Source organism: Aspergillus neoniger (genome assembly GCF_003184625.1).
Source record: "Aspergillus neoniger CBS 115656 unplaced genomic scaffold BO87scaffold_1, whole genome shotgun sequence".
Lineage (NCBI taxonomy): Eukaryota > Fungi > Ascomycota > Eurotiomycetes > Eurotiales > Aspergillaceae > Aspergillus > Aspergillus neoniger.
Window position 1 is genome coordinate 461,367 of NW_020291129.1, and position 19,470 is coordinate 480,836.

At 52.6% G+C, this 19,470-nt stretch overlaps 6 protein-coding genes across 6 annotated transcripts; 3 read left to right on the forward strand and 3 right to left on the reverse strand.

The window, feature by feature from the left end:
- Positions 1-616: 616 nt before the first annotated feature.
- BO87DRAFT_381670 (oxidoreductase, short-chain dehydrogenase/reductase family) lies at positions 617-1,513 on the forward strand (the record flags this gene model as incomplete). Its single annotated transcript, XM_025624563.1, has 2 exons — positions 617-732; positions 787-1,513. The coding sequence occupies 2 exons, from the start codon at positions 617-619 to the stop codon at positions 1,511-1,513; spliced, it is 843 nt and encodes a 280-aa protein (XP_025485097.1).
- A 1,194-nt stretch (positions 1,514-2,707) lies between these two features.
- Positions 2,708-3,256, reverse strand: BO87DRAFT_3646 (uncharacterized protein). The gene has a single exon (XM_025621753.1). The coding sequence runs from the start codon at positions 3,124-3,126 to the stop codon at positions 2,821-2,823; it is 306 nt and encodes a 101-aa protein (XP_025485098.1). The 5' UTR covers positions 3,127-3,256; the 3' UTR covers positions 2,708-2,820.
- Positions 3,257-3,920: 664 nt separating this feature from the next.
- BO87DRAFT_381671 (uncharacterized protein) lies at positions 3,921-5,238 on the forward strand (the record flags this gene model as incomplete). The annotated part of the gene is made up of 3 exons (XM_025624564.1): positions 3,921-4,195; positions 4,339-4,534; positions 4,837-5,238. The coding sequence occupies 3 exons, from the start codon at positions 3,921-3,923 to the stop codon at positions 5,236-5,238; spliced, it is 873 nt and encodes a 290-aa protein (XP_025485099.1).
- Positions 5,239-6,212: 974 nt separating this feature from the next.
- BO87DRAFT_402647 (putative general amidase) lies at positions 6,213-8,152 on the forward strand (the record flags this gene model as incomplete). Its single annotated transcript, XM_025625699.1, has 3 exons — positions 6,213-6,506; positions 6,560-7,889; positions 7,989-8,152. 3 exons carry the CDS (start codon positions 6,213-6,215, stop codon positions 8,150-8,152), a joined length of 1,788 nt encoding a protein of 595 aa, XP_025485100.1.
- On the reverse strand, positions 8,118-10,205 carry BO87DRAFT_3761 (putative pyridine nucleotide-disulfide oxidoreductase). The gene has a single exon (XM_025623208.1). It carries the CDS (start codon positions 9,995-9,997, stop codon positions 8,309-8,311), a length of 1,689 nt encoding a protein of 562 aa, XP_025485101.1. The 5' UTR covers positions 9,998-10,205; the 3' UTR covers positions 8,118-8,308.
- A 6,168-nt stretch (positions 10,206-16,373) lies between these two features.
- Positions 16,374-19,192, reverse strand: BO87DRAFT_296583 (uncharacterized protein; the record flags this gene model as incomplete). Its single annotated transcript, XM_025618991.1, has 2 exons — positions 16,374-18,494; positions 18,599-19,192. 2 exons carry the CDS (start codon positions 19,190-19,192, stop codon positions 16,374-16,376), a joined length of 2,715 nt encoding a protein of 904 aa, XP_025485102.1.
- Positions 19,193-19,470: the final 278 nt, after the last annotated feature.

A 19,470-nucleotide genomic window follows, 5' to 3' on the forward strand; every position in this document is an offset into this window, starting at 1 on the left:
AAGATGAATCAAACAAGAAGGAAGGATAAGAGGGGTAGTTCAGCCATCACGACATTTTGAGGGCATTGTCATCCTACAAGGTACTCTTCTCCCACCAATCCGAGGAGTGGGGGATGTGTCCAGATGGGGACCTTGCTGCGCACGATTGAGCAAGTTTCGATCCCCGTCATTGGCTGTTAAACAGAGAGAGTGGGATTTACTGGATGATATCACAGAGAGATTCTCCCTCTTTGGGCGATCTTCGCTGAGCACCTCATAATAGACAACTCTGAGGGAACTCCCTGAGGAAATGGACTGGAGGTCGGCTTTCACTTCCATCCATCTGGATAGAGTACATGGAGGGTATCTGCACTGGCCAATCAGCATCCCCCACTCACCCTTACTTGCCTCAATTCCAGACTAACCAGGAGCAGCTAGACATGTATCTACAAGGAGTAAGGTGGTAAAATATGCGTAGTGGCCAACTGTTACATACCGTGCGGGGTTGAGATGTTACAGCCTCGGATGCTGGTCGGCAACCAAACAGTTGAGCTGATGAGAGTCAATACATAACTTCTGTAGCCTCGTCTCACTCTGCCCTCGTCATAACTCTCACACCCACCGTCATTCATCCATCATGTCTGCCTCTGAACAGGTCCAGCTGGATAATTTCCCCACCATCTTCTCCCTGGAGGGAAAGGTTGCCCTCGTCACTGGAGGCTCTCGCGGTCTAGGTCTGCACACTGCCAGTGGGTAGGACAGAAGCAATCGCCCCAGAATGAACCAGGATCTTACCAATTGATCTAGTCTCCTCCAATCGGGCTGTTCCAAGGTCTACATCACCTCGCGCAAGGCGTCTGCCTGCGCCGAAGCCGTTGCGGCCCTAAATGCGCTCCCCAACAAACCCCCGCACGCCACCGCCATCGCTGTCCCCGCCGACAACTCTAATATGGAAGAGCTAGACCGGCTCGTCGCCGAGATCTCCAAGACGACCTCCCATCTCGACATCCTCTTCGCCAACGCCGGTGCAACATGGGGCGAGAAGTTTGATACCTACCCAGAGGACAAGTTCAGCAAAGTCATGGACCTGAATGTGAAGAGCGTCTTCTACACCATCCAGAAATTCACCCCCCTGCTGACGGCACGGGCCACCCAAGATGACCCGTCGCGCGTTATCGTAACTGGCTCGACTGCAGGCATTACACTGGGCAGTCTAGGCCCCAGTGCAACCTTCAGTTACTCTGCCTCCAAGGCAGCTGTGATGCATCTCGTCCGGAACTTGGCCGTCGATTTGGGGCCCCGACACATCCTGTGTAATGCCATTGCGCCAGGATTCTTCCCGTCCAAGATGGCCAATGGGCTGATCAAGATCAAGGGAGGACTGGAGGATCTGGAACGGAGGTCGCCAAACGGAAGGCTGGGCAGGAAGGAGGATATTGCGGGCTTGGTCGTGTTCCTGGCCAGTCGGGCAGCAAGCCACATGAATGGAGCTGTGATTCCCATCGATGGGGGGAATCATTTGGCGCGATTGTAAATGATGATTGGGTTGAAGTATACGTGTCCGAGATGTAGGAATGGCCTGATCGTTGGACATGGATGGAAGAGTCCCCATCGCAACCGGGTGTCGCATCAAGCCACTGTTTGGACCTCTGCTTGTGTTGGGTGGCAAGGAATGCTACCCTGTGCTACCAAAGAAATGGAAGCAGTCATCAGGAGATTGCTTGAGTAGCGTAATTCTTCCTCTCTGAATTTGCCTACATATGGGGAGCGTCCTCGCTTTCATCTATCACCCGACGCGCATGCCTTTTCTTTTCCTTTGGTAGCTTTTTATGTATACACTTGACCAGCAATGATCTCTCTTTATACAACCACACCTTACTATTAGTATATACAACAGCCTTCTGAGCTGGCTTGTGATCATGCACCTCAGACTCATTGTCACCGTTGACATCGCCCCTAATCATATTCCAGCTGACATCAAATGACTTGCTCGATAAGCCTCGAGCCTTTCTGATTTCCCGACTTTTTATCCGGAGAGAGCGTCAAGTCGACCATCTCGGGGTGTAATCGAGTGTCGGACATGGACCTGAAGAAACCTGGGTACTCATGCATGTGGCCTTGACTACATTATGGCACGCATGATTACCATCGAAACTGACTACGGAGTTGGCGAACCCCGAGCCACCACCACCCTGGAAATGAAGCTCGCCTAGCGTGCCTGCCCTGAACGTCGGGCTGGAAGCTCTACGGTCTCCAGCGGCAGAGAACCATTCTGAGTTTCGAGAGCTGGAACAATATTCAATCTTAAACTCCACAAGGTCGCCAACCTCGCGTACGAGCGCAGGTGATCATGCACAGTTCTTCTACAAGGCATCACTTCTTTTCACTGTACCGTACACCCGGGGTGCTGGTTCTCTTGAAAGATAAACGAAAACAAGACTCGACGTGGCCTTCGTTTGGTATATCTTTTGCTTTATCGCTCGACCTATCAAGACAAAGGGTCTCGTCGCCCAATCTTCAGCTTCGAGAATCCAAAGTACAGCATACCAAAATGCCGAAAATGATACGAGTACGCTTAGACTCGGAATAATTGCTATCAAGTCAGCAGAGCGCATCTTAAATGATTCACCACAGCCTGATGAGAGTATTCATCAACCTGGCCTTTCGTGGCTAAGCGAGCTATACCCCGGAGGGACCCTAGTTTCTGAAATATGCTATTATCATGGTCACGAAGAGGTCAGGGAACGTTTCAACGTTCCGGCGTCCGGTGATAGGCAAGATCAAACCCAAAAGGTTGTGGGCACAGTAATGATCCAGTACGTGTCATGTTCCTACCTTTTCTCACCCGCCTTCTAATGAATCTTTATTGATGGTATTACCAGATGACCATCGTACTGTAAATTGTATATCGTCCCATTTGAGCACATTCCCAAGAGCCGCAACAATATATTCGTCTCCGTACAGCGGAGGAGCAGTCGGAGTAAACTTCGGTGCCACACAAAAAGCTTCAGATGGCACGGGAAACTTCTCATCGACCACAACTGTCGCCTCTATAGCTGCTGGACCAGAACTGAGGTAATGGAAAGACGCATCGCGGCATTTCAACCCAAAAAGCAGGAGTATGGTGCAGATGTAAGGCTGGAACATGATGCTGTGGGGAAATTTCGCTGAGACCGCAGAGTCCGATAGCTTGCTTGGATGTTTGTGGAGATCTTGATCGGCATCGTGAGAGAACTGCTATTTACAGCACAATGGTCCCCTCCGGAGTATCGTCTCCGCTTGATAATCCTGTCGGTGCCTCTGTGTGGGCGGTTCGACCCAATGGAGACTATCGCTCTGGAACCACCTGCGACCCAAGACGAAGCTGAGAGTCTGCGGGCCCTTGCTGCGTGATCTCGAATCACTTCCTAGAACGCTACTAAACAAAACCGGGACGACTTTTGCCATTGGGGCTGTGAGATTCTAAACAGGCAACATAATAAGAGGACATGCAGTTCGGATGTGACGGAGGAGGATATAACGATAGGGAACTGGTTTCTTCGAAGATGATGATACAGGCAACCACTTTGCTTTCCCGCAGGCCTACTAATATTGGGGGAAAGTACCGTCAACTTTGTGTCTGTCATCTGCATTTAGCGTGGTAGTCTTATGGACCACGCAAGGATACTGGATTTGTCATGTATCGAACAGTCAGTCTACCCTCCCTGCCAGTGGCTTTGTTGGGACTGACAGCCCATAGACACTCATATCCAACGATATGCCACATCTTTTACATGTTGCCGCCCCAAGGGGTTTATAACGTCTTGCACATGTGGATGATAATGCTCGTAAGAGAAAATTTATGTTGTATCCCGGTTGGAAGTCAGGCCATGTATTTTCTTCTTCTCTTCCCTCCTCATGCCCCGTTCTTATCACTTTAGCTTCCCTGCACTCTGGCAGCCATGCCTACGTATCCTACTGTTCTGAACCAAGTGCGGCATTTTGAAACCACAGCGGTTGCGAGTGGAGCAAGTAATTGTGCTCTTGCTATTCTGGGTGGCAGTACGGAAATATGCTGGATCACGAAAAGAGTATTGGAAGACCGCAACGGTTGTCCAGTCGCACCCAGCATCCTTTTTGCTGGCCTGGTTGGATCACAGGAATGGGAAGGACAAATCATCATGCAGGGCCAGGGAAAATGCTACTCTGGGACTTCCGATGCCCGCCTCGATTTTGTGTAGGTGTCTCCAGCTATGCACTTCTCATGGCTATACTAACTGTTTCAGTAATCAATTTAACCACGTCGACACTACCTTACTGACGTTATAAACATTCAACATGTCTACAAGTGGCTCATACGGCATTTGAACGAGCCCCCAGTCAAAGACAGCCACCAAAACAACTCCCCTTGGTCCCCCCTTTGGCCCAGCTGTGGCAGTTCTCGACCCAACTGCCCTCTTCGTGGCATGGAAGCTGGAGCGACCAATCTCCGTCGTTCCTCGTGATGACACAGACGGCTAAACAACATGTCAACACCGGAGGAATGTTGTTGTTGAGGGCAGCAGGGCAGATTTCGGTACGAGCAAGACTTGAAAGATGCGCACAAATTCTCGCGTTGCATGACAAATGTTGGGCTACGAATGCCGGAGCCCAACTTCATGTCCACATATGAATGCGGAGTCGAGCAATCCTCTCAGAAGCGGCTAGGAGGTTATGGCTGCAGCGATGGTTCTCTCTCTATTCATGGTAGACCATAATGCGAGAGTCTATTGTGACTCGACAAGCTATGTTGTGAGCAGTCGCGTGCCAGTTCCACCAAAGAACCATGCTGACCCTTGCTTTGGCAAGAGTTTCTGCCAGACCTACTGCTTCAAGTAGGCTCAGCTGGTTCATACGGTTCGGGCCGAACAAGAAGTTTCCCTGTCTAAGGATGGAAAGCTAGAAGAGATAGCCCATTACGACCAGGCGTCATGGGTCCATGGCGGCGAATTTGGCCCTGAGCATCCGCTTTTTGATGTTGACCAGCTCGAAGAACCTGCTGAGACAGACCAACTGTGCGGGAAAAGCATTAAGACCCTAACCATGTTCTGCTCGCAGCTGGCAGGGACATTTGCGACAAGGTGTTGGAGTTTCATGGCTTGGGTCTATATATTATATAATTACTCCTCATACTCCCCTTCAGCCAAGGTATCCGAAAGTGATGATCCAGCTCCAGATAATCTGGAGCCAAGCCAAAGGTCGTGGTCCCGAATCAGTGGAAGAGTCATCTCACTTCACTAGGGAGTCCTCGGTTGCTGAGACAGACTGTCGGTATCCAGATCGCTACATACCTGTATCTAGGTATTACAAAGCTCCGGGAAGCTGATTTCAGTCGAACATCAACCCTCTGTCAGCCTTTTCCGACTCAACATAATCTGTTGTGTCCTCTGCTCGTTCGCAAGCTGCGAAACGGATAGAGCTGACAACACATTCATGGTATGTCTACTTTTGCCTACGAGGATAAAAGGAAAAACTGGCTTACCCGTGGTAGGATATACATTTGACGATAAGATTCCACTTCGCTCGAAACAGCGCATGTTTCCGAAGGCCACGAAGGGAATTTCGATGAGCGGCTGCTATATGGCTATCAGGCTACCACTCATCGACGCCTCGATATCCGGTCCAAATCCACCAAGACACCCGAAAATGACGACTTCCAGTCGTGGAGGAAGGGAGAAAGGTTCCCGCTACGGCAACACTGATTGCTTGGACGGTTATAACGACAGCAGTGTCAACACTACTGTGTTTCCTTGCTGGTGGGGTGGGTCAGTAGGGGGATATCAAACTTCTGGCTATGGTCAAAACTTATGCCTGACGGCGAGGTGGTGGGACGAATGATTGCATTCGGGAATGTGAGGTGCTTATGCCTCTGCTATCGCTGCCTTATCCTACATGTACTCTTAGCTGCACACTCGCAGCACCAGGCTACCCCTCTACATCAATTGTTAGAAAGATTTTATCGGCTAGTTACCGCTTCAATTATTATGTAGTCCATTTCTAGTTTTACTTCTATGGCTGTGGTACATTAAGCTTACCGATTGTTCGTATCGGTTCCTGGGAGTAATGGCCTCCCCTCACGTGGAGTCGGGCCTCGGCTGCGTTGCTTCTCCGCATTCCCCAAGTATCAATCAATAGCCCCATTCCCTATTTCTCTCCTGTTCTCGTCAACCTAAACCTCAATTCCCATCTACTAGCCATCAAATCCAAGGATCAACATGTCTGACTATAAGTCCATTGCAGCTCGCAAGCAGCAGCATTTGGAATCACTCATTCCCCCGGAATGGCGTCTCGACGCCTCACAAATCCCCGCGGGGATGCTCTCCGTCGCCGACTCCGTCACCAACCCTTCCTACAGCGAGAGCATCAACGTCGTTGATATCCCGCGAACTTGCGGGCTACTCACTCCTCATGAGCTGCACATCACCGAAGACTACGACATCCGCTCCCTCCTGACAGAGCTCCACTCCAAACGCCTCACCGCGGAAGAAGTCACCCGCGCGTTCTGCAAGGTATACCCAACTCCATATAAGAACATCACATCACTAACCTCACCTCACCTCAGCGCGCCGCTATCGCCCAACAACTCTCCCGCTGCCTCTCCGAACCTCTCTTCACCCAAGCCCTCGCCCGCGCCCGCACCCTCGACGCCCACCTCCGCACCACCAACACCCCCATCGGCCCACTCCACGGCCTCCCCATCTCCGTCAAAGACACCTTCCACATCACCGGCGTCGATGCAACCAACGGTCTCGCCGCCCTCGCCTTCCACCCCTCCACCAAAGACGCCGACCTCGTCACCCTCCTCCAATCCCTCGGCGCCATCATCATCACCAAGACCAACGTCCCCCAAACCGTCTCCACCCTCGATACCGCAAACCACCTCTTCGGCCGCACCCTGAACCCCCTCAACCGCCGCCTAACCGCCGGCGGCAGCACCGGCGGCGAAGGCGCCCTCCTCGCCCTCCGCGGCACCACCCTCAGCTTCGGCACGGACATCGGCGGCAGCGTACGCATCCCGCCCATGTGCGTAGGCAAATACGGCTTCAAGCCCAGCCACGGCCGACTCCCATACGGCGGCCAGCAAGAGAGCGGACACCTGCCGGCGAAGAACCGCATCGCATTGCAGCCTGTGGCTGGAGTGATGGGCCACTCCGTCGAAGACATAGGGTTAGCATTGGCGGAGATCGTGCCCAGGGCAGAACTGTTCGGAGAGGACTGTATACCCGGAAACTGGGGACCTTCATCATCATCATCATCATCATCATCATCCCTATCACCAGCCAAGCAGAAACAGAAACTAACCATCGGCATCCTCCGCACCGACGGCCTCGTCGAACCCCTCCCTCCCATCCGCAACATCCTCAACGAAGTCGCTACCATCCTCCACCATCATGACATCGACCTCATCGACCTCCCCACCCCACCCGCCCTCCGCAAATGCCAAACCATCGCCAACAAACTCATGGGCGTCGACGGCGGTAACCTCATGCACGACCTCCTCGAACAGACCAACGAGCCCCTGATCCCCTGGCTCCAGGGCCGTTCGAAGCGCCGCAACCCACTCACGGTACCGGAGCTATGCGAGCTGCAGCATCAACGAGCACAGGTCCAGCGCGAGATGATGAGCATGTGGACGTATACCTCCCCCACAGACAACCAAGGAAACGAGAGGACGAAGAGGAGAATAGACGCAATCATCCACCCCGTCGCACCGCACCCTGTCCCCGAGCACGACAAGTATAATGCAGTCGGGTATACCTCGTCCTGGGTACTGTTGGATTACCCGGCGGGAGTGGTGCCGGTGCGGAAGGTGAAGATGGAGGATTTGGAGGTGGGGAGGGAGATGAAGGATCCGGTGAGGGGGAGCTGGGATGCGAAGAATAGGGAGTTGTGTATGTTGTCCCCACCCTTTCTTTCATGTTACTTATGATATTGTGTTTTTGGGTGTTGTGTTGTGTTGTGATGTGCTGACCAGAGTATGATGGATGCAGGGGACGAGAAACTCGTCGATAGGCGCATGTACCTTGATTCGCCGCTTAGCGTGCAGGTTATTACCCCCAGATTGCATGATTATGAGCTGGTCGTGGCGATGGGGGTGGTTGATCGGGCTGTCAAGGAGTATTTCTCTAGATCTACGGATATAGCGAAGCTATAGATAGATAGATATCACGAAGCATCTCCTAGATGTATATCTGTATATGCATACATACATACATACATACTACCAACCTACACCCAACCCCCCTCTTCTCAAGAGCAGAGATAAGATAAAAAGAAAAAGACCCGGGGAGAGAGTGAGGGAAAAGGTAGGTTAATACCTCGAAACATCCCTCCCAAAAATCTGATTGAGCAACCACCTAAACCCGACCCTCAATTTATTCCTCCAACTAATACTCATTGTCAAGTAGGCCGAATTCCACACCACCCAAGCCATCCGTCCCGTCAACCCCTCGGGTAAATACCTCCCACCATCCTCCTTAGCATCATGCGGGATCTGCATCAACGCCTTCGCATCGCCGATATACGCCAACGTCCCCATGTTCCGGAACGAGAAGGGCGGCGCCGTCGCAAAGTCATCTTTGTTCAGCCGCGTCGCGAGCCACTTTGCTTCTTGGAAGGTCGCTTGCGCGGTTGCTGGGGGTGCGCCGGTCTCGGGCATGGCGTTGTCGCCGAGGGCGTAGACGTCTTGGAGGATTGCTGTTTGGGGAGGGTTACTTTCATCGTCGGAGGAGGAGGATTCGAGTTGCACGCGGAGGTGGCCGTCGACCAGGAGGGCGCCGACGTTGGGGGCTTTTTTGACGTGCCACGTTGTGTTGTGTTGGGTGTCAGGTGTATTATTGGAGGTACGGGATTTCAGAAGGGCAGAGTTGGAGGGATACTTGTCGACGGTTGTCAGGGCGTCACGGACGAATTTGTTCATTGCGTTGCCCGTGGCCCAGACGCACATGCCGACGCCGACTTCGCCTTCTTCCGCTGTGGTGAGGGTGAGGCAGCGCTTAGGGTCCATTTCGTAGGGTGGTTCAGCACCGGGCTCGCCCCACCGAAGGCTCTGGACGTGGTGGGAGGGTTTGATCTCGATGCCTTCCTTTTGCATGGTGTCCATGGCGTATTGGGAGAGTTTCTCGTCGAACATGGAGAGGACTTTGGGGGCGATGTCGTAGAGGGTGATTCGGGGGATGCCTTTGAGGGCTGGGTAGAGGGCGACGAGGTCCTTTACGATGAAGTCGCGTAAGGAGGCGGCGAGTTCCGTGCCTGTTGGACCGGCGCCAACTATGGCGAAGTGGAGGAGGTGGGAGCGGAGCTCTGGGGAGGTGGTGGGCAGGACGGCGAGTTCGAAGCATTCTCGCACCCGGCGACGGACTTTGCGCGCGTCTCCGATGTCTTTGAAGAAGAGGGCGTTTTCGCGCACGCCGGGGGTTTTGAAGGTCTTGGAGACGGTGCCGACGGAGATGACGAGCTTGTCGTAGGGGATGGTGAATGTTTCGCCGGTTTCCCAGGTGCGTTTGCGACTGGCGGATTGGGTGGCATTGAGTTGGAATTCCTCGTCCTCGCTGGTTCGGGGTGTTTCGGTCACGCCGCTTTTCACGACGGTGGCTTCGCAGGTGATGGTTTTGTCGGCGAAGTTGACGGATCGCGCGGCGGCTTGGATGAAGTCGACTTTTGAGGAAGGGTCGCGGATTGGTTCGACGATGTGGGAGAAGTCTAAGGAGCCGCCGGCGGCATCGGTGAGGAGAGGAGTGAAGACGAAGTATGATCGAGGGGAGATGATGATGGGGTTGTATTTCTGCGGAGAGAGCTTGCGAGAGAGGTTGTAGCCGCCCCAGCCGGATCCGAGAATGACAACGCGTTCTTTGTCGTGCTCTTCGCGGAATGCGGTTGAGTGACTGATCTGTGTTGCGAGAGGTCTGCTGATGGTTATGGGCTTTATGGTTGAGCGGGAGACGGAAGTGAGGAGGGAGGATGGACGCTTGCAAGCGACGGGGTAGCCCGGTAGCCTCATTGTGCCATTGAGCGGCAGGAATCAGTCGCTCTGTATTGCTTGAGTCCTTCTCTGTTGAAACTCGAGCTTGAAGCAGCAGATGAAGCGTAGATATGCGATACGAAGCTCATTGTCGGGTCAGGGCTGGTGCTGAGCACATGATGATATCATTCCCGGCCAGGATGGATGGGCCGGAACGGCGCGTCACGAATATCCCCTTTGTTAGGGATACTATCCTCTTTCCGAGACATATTTTCATCTCTTCAGCTCAAATTCCTCCATTGCAGACATGTACACATGGTGGTCGATCTGATCCACATGTGAGTCACGGTTGGTGCGCCCGGTTCCATCCGATGGCACATGGAAGACTTCGTCCGGAATGATAGAATCCATTGTTGAACGATCTGGAGCATCGGCTCGGCATCTGCTTCTCCCGTTCTAACTATAGGGATCTTCAACCTTATTTGGATGCTCGGTCTGGCCCCTTATCGGATTGCCAACCGGGATTGCCCGAGAAAAGTGGATGTCGTCCACTTTGGCTAGTTAGGCACATGCGATGTCGGCGGATTGGAATGGAATTCCGGAAAGGCATGTGTACGTACATGTGGGTTGGATTAGGTGGGAGAGGTTCATGGTGGGTGACGAGTGACGAGAGATGAGAGCGAGAGAAGAAGTGGGAGAAGCTGGAGAGAAGATGGAAGTGGGAAGCGAGAATACACAAGGAGTCATGTGATGGGCGCGCACTGAATGGAAGAACACTTGAGAGAATATATTATCACCAGCAGGGTTCAGGGAAGCAACAACTGGACTGATGGGAACTATTATACTCCTATGAAGAAACGGATGCTGTCATGCCATTCAAAAGTTCCAAGCAATTACGTCAATCCGCCGAGTGGCATGATCTGATCAACATCCTATAGCTTTTATCTACCTACGAAAATCATAAACTCGTGATTCGTGTCGGTCATCGGTATCATCAACTCAATCATCCACGGGACAGCACAGTCCGAGTAGTCCCTCGCGTCGACACAGGAAGCAGGCTGCCCGCAAAGTCCGTGTCCATCTCAACACTCTTCCGAGACCGACGAGCGCTAAGAATCTTCTCGATCTCAAACGCCGTCGGTCTATTATTATCCTGCATACCAGCAGGGGATGCAGCAGCTCGTTTCTGCGACATCCATCGGCGCATTCGCCGGATGCCTTCCTGACAGACGTCTCCAATGTCATCAACAGACAGCGCAACCAAGATCAAGGGGATAGAGATGGCAAAGCCAATGCCAAACGTGTACTTGGCCACATATGGTAGATGTAGCTCGTTTGCCCCTTCAAACTCGGCCATGTTGATCGCGAAGACGGACGTGATAAAAGACAGTGGGAGGAAAATGATTGTGACAATTGTGAAAACCATCATGATCTTTCCCTGACGCGTCGTTCCGGCCGCTTGATCGCGGGCGAACCGTGCCTCAAACGCGTTGGCATGTTTCTGCTTGAGATCCAGCAGGTCTGTAATGGAAGAATAGATTCGTTCGGCTTGTTTGTCCATCCGGTCAATATCCTTCAGGTGCATGTCGATCGTGCGCTGCTGTTCCTTGAACCGCTTCTTGACCTCATGCTGTGACCGCTGCTGTCCGTAGTAAATCTCACAGATAGCCTCCTGAAAATCCAGAAGAACATTTTGTTGGTGCTGCAGGACCGTTCGGATCATGTTGAGCTCGTCGCGAATATCCTTGGCCTCCGACAGGAGCTCGGTCTCTTGGCCGATGTCCAGCAAATTGTCCACAAAGAGGGGCTGCGCATCCTCTTCCTCCTCTTCTCTCAGAAACCGCTCAAAGCTGTTCCCGGCTGGCTCACCCTTGGTGAGCGGATCCCTGGCAAAACGACTTAGCTTGCGATGGTTCTTTAGCCAATCCGATGCCTGCGCTGATGCTCGGTTGAACCGATTGAAGAGCACGGTCTCCCGGTCCGTGGCCACACCGATCGAGGCCTCGAACATGTCCAGAAATTGATACTCTTCGTCTCCCATGCGGTGACGGTCGAACACGCCAGAGCAGCGGGTGGTGATAATGATGGCCAGATCGTAAACGGACCGCACCGGTTCCCGAGTCTTGGAATTGATGTCTTCAATGATACCATCGAGAACATTGAGAGGGTCATTCTTAGGCTGATCCCACCGCTGAGGGAAACTGGTCACAATCAAGTTCGTTCCTACAATCCACATCCACAGCTGGTCGACCATAAAGATTTTGGGCTCGGCCCAGGAGCGCTCGCTACCTTGCCCTTTCGTCTGATAGCGATACACAACCTGGTCCTGGTCCCGAGTCTGCGTGTCGATGTTGGGGTAGAAGAATTGATCTAACGTGCGTCGTATATGCAGCGAAGAGGTGGATGACGCTAGGTGCGCGCTGATAAGAAGCTCATCTCTTGTAGGAGTTCGTGTAAGGCCCGGGTGAGCAAAGCTGCGCGTCTCAGCTCGTTTAATCGCTTCCTGCATCTTCTTCCTTCGCTCATCTGTTTCAAAGTGCAGATAAGGCATGAACATGCACACATTGCAGGTTGTGTGGGTTTGCTCCTTGCACAGTGACAGCACTGGCCGGTGCCTCTCATGGGCGACAACGGATTGGTTCCTGGATTCTGGCTTTTTTAATCCTCCGCTCTTGCTGTGCTTCGTTGTGTTCTTTCCCTTCTTCCCAGAGGGGCCATTATCGTTGTGCAAATTGGTATCTGACCGGTCGCCTTTGCCGCCTAGTTTCCGGCCCCTGGGGCTGCCTCCCTCCCCTGGGGACTTCGGCGCTTCAAGAGATTGACCATTCACCAAGATCCGGGGAGACATCATTTCCTTCTCTTCCGAACTATCCTCCTCTCGGAGTCGTGCTGCACGAGGGGTACTTTGACACAATGGTCGCATAAAGTGAGAATGGATTTTTTGTCCGCGATGTTGATATCGAAACGACCTTTCAAGCCCCTTAAAGCTCTCCACATCGTGGGCTCCCTCCTCGATGAATGATTTAGTGAGCAAAGCTTCGACCCAGGTAAGGTTGTTAGCTGGCAGATGGATCCAGCGAAAGTCGGTCGCTCGACTGTCGGCTGGTAATGTGGTAAAGGCTTGTTTGCGCGGATTTCCTGGATCGCGACCATAGAGCAGATTGTAAACGGACGTCTTCTTCACCCGGTTCTCGTTGTGAAAATTTCCAAAGTCCACAACAGTTGCCTCGAAGCCTTCGCACGCTCCCTTTGCTTCCGGCGTAAGCCCATCGACATTATTAAAGGGAGCCAGGAGTGACACGATATCCCGGCGCTTGAATTGGGCTGCTCGCAGGAAGGGCGTACTGCCAAAATTGTCGCGGATCCTGGTTTTAAGGTCTTTGAATTCCATCAAGCATTCAACAATTTCCCGATGACCTGCCTGCGCCGCCAGATGCAATGGAGTGATTCCAGTCAACAATTGGCTGTTGATCTGGGCGCCTTCCCGCAACAGTATGCGCACGATCAATTCAGCTCCTTTGTCACAGGCATTGTGAAGAGGCGTCCAGCCTCCATCACTCCTCGCGTTGATATCTGCTTTATGCCGGAGTAAGAGTTGAACGATATCATCGCGACCATGGGAGACAGCAATGTGGAGGGAAGTCTTATTTCTGAAATCCACTGCGTTCACATCAGCGATTGGCCCCTCCGGTCGGGCAAGAAGCATCTCTGCGAATCGCAATTTGCCCGTCGCGCAGGCCCAATGTAAAGGGGTGCGACCCAAATCATCTTGACCTTGAACCCCGTCGAGCTTGCAGCTTGTGCGTAGCAAAAGCTGGATGACATCCTCGCCCCAATCGCATTGCTTGTCGGCGGCCAGATTGTGCAAGACATTCCTCTTCTTCTGGTCCTTCGCATTGACATCTGCACCACGCGATATGAGAAGGTGGAGCACATGCCAGTGATTTTTCCATGCCGCCGTCATCAATGCAGTCCGACCTTTCTTATCCGTTATCTCCGGCGACGCGCCATAATCCAGTAGGAGCTGCACGATGCGAACGTGATTGCGCTCGACAGCGCGTAGGAGCGGTGAAGGGCGGTTATTTGCGACATCGGTCTTTGCGCCGAGAGAAAGGAGGAATTGAGTCGCTGCGATCGATCCCCGCTCACAGCTGCGCATGAGTCCGATCCGCAGGAAGCTGTCGCTGAGCTGGCCATTGTCGCGGGCCAATTCCACGACGTGTTGCAGAGTCTCGACCTGGTCGCTCTCAGCTGCTCGCAGCAGTCGCGGTTCCAGACGATCATGCCCGTCGCTCGCCATACTAGACCGTGATCTGGACATTGTATAACGCTGGCAGGAGAAGACCCTGGGGGATTCCTGCGATTCACTATCCCATAGCTCTGGGCGAAATCAAGAAGTAGAGGTGGAGGCGTGGTCAAAAAGTTTTGCAGGGTAAAAAGTGTCAGCCGCTAGTGGTAGAACTGGCTGACGGCGATACATTTCACTGGCCAGAGCCGCACGCGATACGAGCGATCATCGAGACCGTCTAGAGAAGGATGGGCCTGGATGTCTCCACCGCGGGATGTGTCTAATTCTTGGTGTAGCGTCGCTGGCTCTTGGGGTGGCAGGGGTCTTTCATACATCATTGACGGTCCTTCACTAGCGATAGCGCTGTTCCTGCGTGGCCAGACTCCTGACAGGCGTCTGGATGCATGCAGTGGTCTTGGATCATACTCGTTCATGAGCCCTGAGGGAAGGAAGTATTCCGTAATGATTGTTTGCAGCATTCGGCGAGTTTCTCGGCTCACCTCAGACTTTCTTATTCCCCGCCAACAGCGAAATGAAAATGAGGCCGAAGTTGAAGATGAAGAGCAAATGATCCCACAACTCATGCTAAATTACACGTGACAATTGCAGGCATTAGAAGGTGACATTCGATAACACAGGATAGAAAAAACTCATGGAGACCTGCCTCTTTCTTATCTCCAGCCCACACAAGCAATATCGATACTTTGGTAGCATCGAAACTTAATCGGACAGTCCAGTATCCCGTGCACGATGCACCAACAACCATGGTTCCTTCCCCTGCCCGGGGTAACCTATCCAGTTTTGCATATGCTACAGTGGAAAATCTAACTAAATAAACGGATTCATAAGAACACAACAAAAGCAAATATGATTAGAATAACATCAATCAATTAAACAAGAAAGAGCATATACTCCAGCTCTCAAATAATTAGAAAAAAAAAAAAAAAAAAAAAAAAAAAAAAAGGCAAGGGCGGACAAAAGAAGGAATGGAGGGAGGATGGTGGCCCACATACCACGGTCCCCTTGAATTTCACACATTCTGGCAAGATTCATAATCTGAAGTCAAGTGATGATTATACTATTTTAATTTGAATAGCATGGATCAAGGTCGGTCAATGAAATCAATTGTCTTCTTCGTAGTTGTTGATGATTCTGTTTCTTGGGCGTCTCGTGCATTTGTCCTTCCGTAATATGATAGCCAAGGCTTACTAGGTTCGAAAGTGGCAGTCTTGCATTTAGATAATCTGTATGCGTAGTGCTCATACACGTGGGGACATATATATATGATTGATATGATGACACCAAGGATGACTATGAACCCACATGACAAGCAGCATAGCATCTCCAACTGCGAAGAACGAGGACATGATCAAAAGCTATCAAGGGAGTACTACAACTATCGCAATATGCTACGTACCCAATCCACCACATCGAGGAATTGTGCAATGTCCTGAGCGATTACTATACTTCTGCAATACTTGGGAGGCTTCCTGTCATAACCCAATCATCACCGAAAGAGGTACACTATATTAATCGGTCCCACATGGACCTATTATCTCTATCCCTTCTAGGAGTGACTAATAGTAAATAACCACAAATGGGGGCTGTCCTTCACCGTCACCGAGGGCAATGGAAAGAACAACGGCCAAAATTAAAAGCACAAGGCAAGGGAGCGAAGCCAGGCTATGCGATCGAAGGAGGGACGTGGCATAGATGGTGGAGAGGGAAATAATCAAAAAAGAAAACAAGTCATGCTTCCAATGTCATCGGTCCAATGCGTGCGTGCTGCCGAATATCAAACATTCAGCCGTGTCTTGCCTGTTAATTCTGACCCGGGAAAAAAGATTCAGATAGATGCTCATTTACGCCGTTCCAGCCTTTTGCTTCAAAGTCACTTGTGCACGCCCATTACTAGTGGTAGGAAAATTTGCAATAGAAACAAGAAAGGAAAGTGCAGGGACAACAGAACACAAAAGCTGAAACGACCATGGTTAGTAATGCAGTGGTGGGGGAAGAAGATGAGGAAATAAAAAACAAAGATCGAGAACAGCTGAGAACAAAAAGGGGACACAAAATGCGCAGGGTCCCCCTAAAGACATTATACACACACAAAGACGCAGCACTTTTTTATTTCTTCTTCTGGTTGGGAACCTGCTTGAGGATATCGTCAAAACTCATGTTGGGGTTGAACCGACTGATGGGCCGAGCCGGGGCTTCCATCGGTGCTACGCCCATGGGTAGCGGCAGAGCCTCGAGACCGGGGTAGATCGAATGACGATGTTCCGCCCTCCGGTTCATACCAGGAGAGTTCAGTCGGGGAATAGCCGGTGGTGGTGTGAGGCCAGTGGGGCTCATGAGGGGAGTCCCTTGACCCTGTTGCTGCGGCTGTTCGGATGACGAATCTGCCGACGACTGTTGCGCCTGGTAAGGGGAAGAAAGGGACGACTCGTTGTCATATGGATCTTCAATGGTCGGAGGGGCCAAGATTGCATCCTTCTCAGCCCACTGCTCGGCCACTTGCCAGCAGTGACTGCGTCGGTAGATACCCTCTACTCCGTTGATCACAACGTCAGAGGGGAGACTAACAACACCAGCTCCACCTGCGACACCAAACCAGCTGCGCGCGGTCTTGCTATCGCCGCCGATCCAGGGCGCACCGCCGCGAGGGGCAATACAGAGGAAGTACTCCACCCCATCCACGTACTTGACGTCCTGAACATCAACAACGACAAGGGGCAGCGATTGAATGACACAGTAAAGGAAGATCCACTGGCCACACCGGAAATCGATCATGTCGTTGACAGTCTTTCCGTGAGCGCATCGACGCTCGAACTGCATAAAGGCCTCGATGAAGGGTGTGGGCTTCATAGCCTCCCGTGTATACGAGTCCATGAGCACGGCGTTGATGTCTGCGTCCTTGAGCTTCTTGGCCTTCTTCTTGGCCTCCTTCTTAGCATCCATGGGCTTCCGCTCCAGGGCCTGCAGTGAGGGGTACTGCGGAATGTCAAAAGGAATTGGTGGCTGGACAGGAGGTGTACTCCGATCGTACTCGCTCATAATCTGTCGGAGGGCCCGGGTCATCATTTCGTCAGAGTCCGAGGTTTCAGATCCTTCCGCAGCCATGTCCAGTGTCCGAGTGGTTAGGGAGTTACGATCGACCAGCATGTCGTAAAGGTTAGCAAAGTCATTGTAGAGATCCCGGACAACCTGGCGATTGAGTCCGCTTTCTTCGAACTGATTCTTCTTGGAGCGTGCTTTGGGCGGCCACGAGCCGTACTTCTGCCGGTAGTACTGCATGGTGAATCGCCGGAACTCCATAAATGCGATCTTCCAGTTTTTGAACCGCACGACCTTGCTTTCGGCCGAAGTAGCCGAGTTGGCGAAACCGGAGAATACGGAAGGGAAATCGAAGTCATCAAGCTTACTGTACAGGACACGCAGACGAGTGTCCAGGTCGATGAAACCACGCTCCAGTCGCTTCTGCGTGACAGGGCTGATGAGGCCATACTTGGGGCTTCTCAGCTGCTTCAGTTCGTCCAGCTTACCGACTCCATGCACGAATCCCTCGAGATAGAGGGGGAAGAAGCGGAGTCGTTCTCCAAGAACAATAGCCTCGATGGTCTTCTCACGACTCTTCCGCACATCAGCTAGCCTCAGCTCCTCGCAGTAGTTTCCAAAGCTGGTAGTTGCCGTCTCGCCGAAGTTGGTATGATCGAAGTTGGTAAACTCGAACCGGGACAGCAGTGTAGCGACGTCCATGAAGATCGAAAAGAGCGAGGGTGACCGGGAGGTGGCGATCAAAGATTGTCCCAATAGGAATGCAAAAAGGTTGCGGAACAAAAGGAGGGTTTCGGTGTCCTCTTGCGAGATCCGACTACTGGGGCTAGACACGTCGCTGTTCAAGGGAATTGGAAGATAGAGATGGAACTCCTGGAACTCATCCTGGCCGTCATCCTCCATATACGCCATTCTCCTGCTACCGGAGCTGTCGTTGTCATTTTCGGCTAAGGGATCCTGAGGTGTCAACGGAGGCGAACCCGGACCAGCCACGGGGCTGCTCAACGACATTGTGCGAGTCTGTTGGTCGAGGGCGTTGAGATTTCTGACATCGTTGCTTACAGCCAAATCACGTAGTGATGGTGATTCAACAAAAACCGTGCGGTGGACTTTGAAGGAGGCAGGTCTGCCGGTGTTCTGGGGGAACAGGTAGACATAGGTATCACCACTCTCGTTCCAGAGTTCGGGAATCTAGCCAAGAGAGGTTACAGTTAGCCAGGAACTTTCGAAAAAGTCGGGAAAAGTCCCCCCTGTAGCGTTTTCGCACAACAGCTCAAGGCGGTTTCAGTACGTACCTGGTCTCCCCGGGCCAAAGGCTCCAGATCGTAGAGGATCTTTTGTTCCAACCCGGCAATCCAGGCACTGGGTCCCGCAGTGGTAGTGGCCGGTCGGGGATCTACAGAGCTCGCGCGCGCCCGTCCAGGCATCCAGCTCCGTCTCTTCGATGAAGATGAAGGGGTTCCGGGGCGCGAATCGGGACCTGAACCGGGTACAAACAGACCCGCGGCACTGGAGGGTCGACTGCCACTTCTTCCGCGACCCCTGCTCTGGGGCCTGCCATCTAGAGAGTTGTGAGCGCTGCTGGCCAGGTCCTGGTTCACAGCTAGTAGCGACGGGGGTGGCTGCAGCGGTTCATCCAAGTCGAAGCCATCGTTGGGGATGGGGGATACGGGCGTCCGAGCGTCTGCATAGTCGCTTTGAGGGTTGGAGACTGCACGAATGGGTCGGGAGGCGCTTCGCGGGCGTGCATCCTGCGGCAGCTGGTCGGGGGAGGAGGGTTTCGGAAGGTTCGGAGACGCAGGCGATGATGGAATAGAGCTATCCCTGTTGGACCCCAGGGAAAACAGGGACGAGATGCGCTTGGCGGACTTGACCGGAGCAGACAGCATCTTCAAGGCCGCTGGCTAGTTGGGGGGGGCAAAAGAGAAGGGTCAGTTCCCCGGGCGCAATGGAGAGTTGTGCACGAAGCCGTGAACAAACAATTGGGGGGGGGGGGGGGGATGACGAGGAAAGACAAGAAGTCGAGACGAAGACACACCGTCGGGTAGAGGGGAAGTATGACGGGGAAGCACCACCAGGCGCTGGCAGTGGCAGGGACGGCACTTACCTTAACAAGTGCAGAAAGCAAGAATGCGGCCAACCATGCAAAAACCCTCTAGACAGCAGA

Coding starts and splice junctions, on each gene's coding strand:
- BO87DRAFT_3646 (XM_025621753.1), bottom strand. CDS start 3,126: ATGTTCCAGCCTTACATCTGCACCATACTCCTGCTTTTTGGGTTGAAA.
- BO87DRAFT_3761 (XM_025623208.1), bottom strand. CDS start 9,997: ATGAGGCTACCGGGCTACCCCGTCGCTTGCAAGCGTCCATCCTCCCTC.